Below are 6842 nucleotides of genomic sequence, written 5' to 3'. Positions count from 1 at the left end.
CTCTCTTCGGGGACCGTACACTCAACCCTTTTGAGCATTTCCCTGTTCTTGGAGTGCTCTCCGGGTGGCTCTGGGAGACCCTCTGGCATCCCTAGCTGGGAGCAGCATTGTCACTGAGGGTGGTATCTCACCATGTGTCCGGGGCTGGAGCTAAAACCCAGGCTGTGGCCCCCACCGTACCACATGGCAAGAATATGCCTGACTCTAGGATATGGCAAGATGCTGGTCTATCAGGAACCTAAAGGAAAAGAAGCCAGAACAACATCTCTCTGCTGCTAAGGGAGCTGTGTCCTTCCAGGTCTGTCATTGTAAGAGGCCCCATGAAGAGGCATGGCTGTGATCGAGGCTTGGGGTTGGGGTTTGGGCTCTGCCACTTCCTGAGCAAATAAGTGACTTAGCTTCTCAAATCCTCCGTTTCACCATCTGTCAAATGGGAGCAAGGAAACCTACCCTGGGTTGTTGTGAGGCTGGACCTGTTTATTCAGCACATGGGCTCTTACTGAGGCCTTCCGCGTGCCAAGCATGGTCCTAGTCCCTCCCCAGCTTTGGGGAAGGTGTGAGTCCTCCTGGGCAGGTGTGAGTCTCTCCATACCTGGAAACACGCCCGTGAGTCTCATCTGGACTCCATGTTTCTCTTCCCATCATCACCGGCATCCCTCGTGGAAGGGGAACTCGCACCCAGAGAGTTGGGCAGTTTGGGACCAGAGTGAACGTAATAGCATTTTGAAGTTAAAGCCACCTGTACTAGCTCTTCCTGGCTGTGTGGCTTTCACACCAGTGTGACATCAGTCCTCCCCTTGTTGTCGCTTCTAATCAAATGTTACTAAGGAGAGTATGTTTTATTAAGCTCAAATATTGACTATTTAGAATTGAGAACAAAAAGAGACTTCTGTGCTTTCTGCATTCCAGGTTGTTCCAATTGATTTTTTTCTGCTTTCCTAACAAGTGCCCTGATTATCTGTTTTGCTTCCATTTTCTGTTGCTTCTTGCCCTTTGCTTGCAAAACAAACAGGCAAGCCCGGTAAGTAAACGCTTTTCCCCTAATTTGACATCTGCCCCACGCAATCCTTGTTTGTTTGTTTTCTAATTTTGTTATTTTTGCTTTTGTGTATTTGCTGCATTGCCCACATGATTTAAAAACTTTTTTCCTGAAAAAGCCAGGGAGATCTCCAGGGGCATTGTTTTGTTGTCCAGGCTGATTTCCTGATTGGAAGCACCTAACTGCATTTGTCATTTACAAAGAGATTTGTGAAGTTTTCTTGCCTCCTCAGTCTCCTGGGAACTGGACAATTCTGTTTTTAAAGGGGTTAGGTTGGGAGGAGAGGAAACCTGAAGCAGGCAAAGTTTTGGCTCCAGGAAATCAGATGGACTCGGTTTGATAAATGGCTCCTTTACCAAGCCCAGTGAAATGTATACACAGCCCCACAGCAGCCCAGATGTACCTTGCACAGTACAATGGGAATTAAGGAAGCAGCTAAAAGTCAAAGAATAAACAGGTGTTTGGTTACCAGTGAAACTCTGAAATGCCCTTTCTCTTAGGAGCCTAGATGTAGCAAGCAGATAGCTGTGATTGTGCTGCTGTCACTGTATGTTTAAGTTTCCCTTTCATGGGTTGCAGTGATACACTGTCACACCGATTCAGGGGCAGCTGTTATAGGATTCATTGTGGACAGTGATGCTGTTGATAATGGGCAGCTGGCACCAGACTCTTCCTCGGTGTTGAGGGCTCTATGTAGTTTCACATTTCATCTTCCCCCATGGGTTGCAGTGATACACTGTCACACCGATTCAGGGGCAGCTGTTATAGGATTCATTGTGGAAAGTGATGCTGTTGATAATGGGCAGCTGGCACCAGACTCTTCCTCGGTGTTGAGGGCTCTATGTAGTTTCACATTTCATCTTCCCCCCAAATGGCATAAGATAAAAATACTGTGATCCCTATTTCAGATGAAGAGGCTGAGACAGAGTCTAGAAAGCCTGCTCCAAGGTCACACAGCTGGGAAGTGTTGAGCCGATATTCGAACCCAGGCAGGCAGACTCTGGAGCCTCTCAGCTCTGGCCCTGTGCAGGCCTCTGGTGGTGGGCGCTCTGAGTCCTGTGATCACAGAGGCAGGGTTGGAGGACATTGGGCATCTTCTAGGCCAGTGTTTCTCCAGGCGGGGCCCCTGGACCAGGATTGTCTGTATCATTGGGAAACTTGTTACGGATGCAAGGTCTCAGCTCCACCCAGATAGACCTCTGGAATCAGAACTGTGGGGTGGGCACAGCAGTTTGTGACCAAGCCCTCCAGCTGACTCAGACGTACGTGTGAGAACCTACTCATTTGGGAAGTGAGGCCCTGGGACCCCGAGAGGTCAGGACTTTTGAGCAAGTTTATGTCAGGGCTGGAGCTAAAACCCAGGCTGTGGCCCCCACCGTACCACATGGCAAGAATATGCCTGACTCTAGGATATGGCAAGATGCTGGTCTATCAGGAACCTAAAGGAAAAGAAGCCAGAACAACATCTCTCTGCTGCTAAGGGAGCTGTGTCCTTCCAGGTCTGTCATTGTAAGAGGCCCCATGAAGAGGCATGGCTGTGATCGAGGCTTGGGGTTGGGGTTTGGGCTCTGCCACTTCCTGAGCAAATAAGTGACTTAGCTTCTCAAATCCTCCGTTTCACCATCTGTCAAATGGGAGCAAGGAAACCTACCCTGGGTTGTTGTGAGGCTGGACCTGTTTATTCAGCACATGGGCTCTTACTGAGGCCTTCCGCGTGCCAAGCATGGTCCTAGGCCCTGGGGCAGAGCAGTGAAAAACAAACTCTGGTGCCTGCCCCTGTGGCTCTGCGTGGCTCTCTCCATTTGCTTAGGTCTCTGATCCATGCCACCTCCCCAGAGATGTGGAAAATGCCTCCTCTCTTCTCTAGCCCTGTATTCTCCTCTTCCCAGCAGAAGCCAGTATGTGTCATTATATCGGATGGGTGTATGCACGTGCGTGTGTGCGCCTGTGCAAGGGTGCGCGTTGGCTGCTCATGGCACGCTCCCGGGGTGCATCCAGCAAGGAGATGAGCAGCCAACGCGCACCCTTGCACAGGTACATGCGCACATGCACAAACAACACATGTGCATGCACACACACACGTCTGATATAAGGATACGGAGTGGCTACTGCTGGGAAGAGGAGAATACAGGGCTAGAAAGTGGAGAGGAGGTGTTTTCCTCACCCCTGGGGAAGTGACATGGAACAGAGACCCGAGGGAGTTGGGGGAGCCGTGGGGAGCCCTGGGGCAGGACACCCTGGAGTGTTAGTGGCCTTCCTGGCTGGAGCAGAGAAGCCAAGGAGGGGAGAGGACAGAGCATTGTGGAGAAGGAGTTTGGATTTATTCCCAGCGCAGGGGGCACCACTGGGGGCTCTGAGCAGGAGCGAGGTGGCCACTTTGCGCATCGGGCAGCGGAGTGTGGCTGGTGGGTGCTGGCTGTGGGGTGCTCGGGGAATGGAGCGGTCAGCACGGCTCCTGCCCCAGGGGGAGCCCCATGGGCTCTGGCGGCTGCTGATGTTCTTGTGGCCATTATCACTTCCAGATGTGACCCACCGTGTGGCAGCCAGCCCCTGCCCAGGTGACCTGGGCTGACCAAAAGGCAGCGCTGCTGGGCCGCTTCCGTCTCCCCTTCTCAGTCTGCTGCCACCAGGGAAGCAAACGCTGCCCGCGCCCTGGGCCCACGCTGTGCAGGTGCAGGTGCTGTTTTGTGTAGGACGCTCAGAGGAAGGCTTCCCGTCAGTGCAGAAAGGGCTTTTAAGCGGGGTGGAGTAGGCCACAGGCAGGAGAGGGGGGGTGGGGGACACAGCTGTTCCTCTCACCAGGACCAGCCACCTGAGCCAGAATTGAGTTCTTTTGTACGTCACTGAGAAACTCACTTTGACAGAGACAGCTCCATTTTTCTTGGAGTTAAGATACTTGCTGTATCAAAAAAACTGTCAGTTTCTGTGTGAAATGGAATTTCAGGGGAAGCAGTTTTGTGGGTTTTGGGTTTCTGGGATGTTTTAAGGAGGAAATAACCTTTTTCTCTTCCAGTGATCATCTGTCTTGATAACACTTAGGAAGTTCCACTCCTCACAGCCCAGGCCACAGCACCCTTTACACAGCAATGTCGTCGTCTTTTTTTCCCTTAGGGATCTATCTTCCCTGTGGAGCTAACAACCAAATAGAATCACTGGGGTCTCCAATATAGATTTCTAAGTGGCTGCTTTGATCAGGTTAAAGAATACCCAGTTTCCACCCCCCATGATAGTGCACAGGCCCAGGTCTGGGATGCCAGGGTCATGGGAAGGCTCTGGGGAGTGGATCTGTCCCAAGGAAAATCTGGAGTTTGAGATGCCCCCACTGGTTAGGCTGAGTCACACGTGCGGCCTCGGCTGGCCCCGAGACCTGGTTCAGATTTCATGGGCTGCATTGTTTGGCGCCTTGTCTCTCCTGCCAGAGGATGAACAGAGAGAGAAGTCGGTCTCCCACCAAACAGTCCAACAGCTGGTCCTGGAGAAGGAGCAAGCCCTGGCTGACCTGAACTCTGTAGAGAAGTCTCTGGCTGACCTTTTCAGGAGATATGAGAAGATGAAGGAGGTTCTGGAAGGCTTCCGCAAGGTGGGTCTGCATTTGGGGGGTGGAGTAGGAGGCCGTCCAGGCCAGGTGCAGAAGTGGGCACAGGTCGGGAGGGATGTGGGGAGCCCAGGTGGGGGGTAGGCATTCTGCAAGTCCGTCCTGAGTCACCAAGGAGTGGGTCCTTGAAGGCTGGAGAGTCAGACTTGGCTGTCTGGGTTTATACCTGCATCAGTGAGTTCTTGGTTTCCCAGCACTCCTGGGCATTTCTTCTTACGGGTTTCACCCCTGTCTTCTGTCACATCAGAATGAAGAGGTGCTGAAGAAGTGTGCACAGGAGTACCTGTCCCGAGTGAAGAAGGAGGAGCAGAGGTACCAGGCTCTGAAGGTGCACGCAGAGGAGAAACTGGACAGGTAATGTAGCCTTGGGGTGCTGCCAAGGTCCCCTTATGAGCCCCTGCCACGGCAGGCACCCTGGCATTGGCTTGGAAAGGGCAGATAATCCATGGGCATTTTGCAGTATGACTTGAGATAATGGCACACTTTCAGTTAGCATCATTTTGATAAGTGAAGGGCATGTTCCATAATGTCCAGGGTATACAAAGCACCTGGGATTGTAGGAATGGGAATCGGGGATGGGGTCTCATGTGCTTCTATGCTTGGGCTCCAGTTGGTGGCAGCTGAAGCCATACCATTGCCCCTGCTCAGAGCTGGGAGGAGGGAGGCGGTAGGCATCTACGGGGATCTCGAGCAAAGGATGAAGGTTTCTGAGCCCGCTGTTCCTGCAGGGCCAACGCCGAGATCGCCCAGGTTCGAGGCAAGGCCCAGCAGGAGCAAGCCACCATTGCCCCTGCTCAGAGCTGGGAGGAGGGAGGCGGTAGGCATCTACGGGGATCTCGAGCTAAGGATGAAGGTTTCTGAGCCCGCTGTTTCTGCAGGGCCAACGCCGAGATCGCCCAGGTTCGAGGCAAGGCCCAGCAGGAGCAAGCTGCCTACCAGGCCAGCTTGCGGAAGGAGCAGCTGCGAGTGGACGCTCTGGAAAGAACGCTGGAGCAGAAGGTAACAGGACGAGGGCAGTGGCCTCCAGGCGGTGGGGCTGCTGTCCCCTGCAGCAATGGGCCAGTCCGTGAGATAAACAGAGGCTGGGCTGCCCCGGCCTGCTGCTGCTCCCAGGCTGAGCCAGCACGACAGCGGCACGCCCAAGACGAGCTCCTGCTTTGCAGGACTATGCTTGTCCCCCCCACGGAAGACTCAGATGAATGCTGGCCCTGAGACTGGCTTCCTCTCTGCCTTTCTGGAATTGCAGTCTGCATGGGTGTTGATTGCCATTTTTCATTTCTTTTCAACATTCATTTGTAAAATACTTATTAAGCTCCTACAATGTGCCAGGCATAGTACTTGAACCCCTACGTGCAGTGTGCTTACTGGTGAGTGGCGGGACACCCACCAGGCCCCTGACAGAGGCTGATGCAGAGAATGGGCAGTGTCAGGGCCGAAAGGGCCTCCCAGAGTCCTCTAGTTCCATGGACAGAGGTGGATCTTCCTGAGGTCGCTCAGCTTGTCCCAGGTTTCCTGATTTTCAGTCTGGTGCCCTGTGCTCAGTGTTTTCCTGGGTGTCCCAGTGAGAAGCCCCTTCAGCCCAGGAGTCCCCATTCCAGTCAATTTACTGAGCCTCAGGATTTCTCTGGATGGTCATCAGAGGGCCCAGCGGCCTGGGGTAGCAGCACTATTCGTGCATTTTGGGCCTTGAAGGCAGTTGTGGGGGGTCCTTTGTAGGCAGGTGAGCATCAAGAGTCCAGTGTGTCTCCCCAGTGGCCTCTGCTGCCCCAGTCACACCCAGCTGGCCTCAGGAGACTGGCCCTCCTCCTGTGCCTGCACCCTGCCAGGTTCCCACATGGCTGGCTGTGGTCACCTGTGGTCCAGAGGGGCATTTGGGCCAAGCAGTAGTCATCTCTGCCCTGGGCAGGCGCTAACTCACCTAAATGCTGTCAGGGAAGGAGTCATTATGGCCCTGGGCAAGGCTCAGCCTTCGCCTAAGCCTCCAGGTTCCCTCCAGCCCGGAAAGTTATGTGGCTCTGTTAGCCTTACAGAAACTTGACTCACCTGGGCAGTTCTTGGGTGAAGGCATTGAGCATTTCACCTGGTCAGGCTTTGTGAAGGCTTTTGCCCACTAAGCTGAGCCCTGTGATGGGGCCCTGGGTGGAGCTTATAGAACCTCCAGGAATCAATATCTAATTCTGGTTGCTGGACCATATGTTTAACAAGTAA

General features: G+C 53.4%; 1 protein-coding gene across 1 annotated transcript in view; it reads left to right on the top strand.

Annotated features, from left to right (window-relative positions):
- Nucleotides 1-5633, top strand: part of TACC2 (transforming, acidic coiled-coil containing protein 2) — a gene marked incomplete at its 3' end in the record, with an annotated part of 188598 nt that extends 182965 nt beyond the window's left edge. Inside the window, exons 20-22 of the mRNA XM_008586646.1 lie at nucleotides 4459-4619; nucleotides 4882-4988; nucleotides 5513-5633. Coding sequence (XP_008584868.1) covers nucleotides 4459-4619; nucleotides 4882-4988; nucleotides 5513-5633 — 389 coding nt within the window. The remainder of the gene's footprint in view (nucleotides 1-4458; nucleotides 4620-4881; nucleotides 4989-5512) is intronic.
- Between the last annotated feature and the right edge of the window lie 1209 nt (nucleotides 5634-6842).

Source organism: Galeopterus variegatus, unplaced genomic scaffold (genome assembly GCF_000696425.1).
Source record: "Galeopterus variegatus unplaced genomic scaffold, G_variegatus-3.0.2 Scaffold4064, whole genome shotgun sequence".
In the NCBI taxonomy this organism is placed as follows: domain Eukaryota; kingdom Metazoa; phylum Chordata; class Mammalia; order Dermoptera; family Cynocephalidae; genus Galeopterus; species Galeopterus variegatus.
Note: the sequence above shows the minus strand (reverse complement) of the source record. Positions and strands in the feature narration are given on the sequence as shown.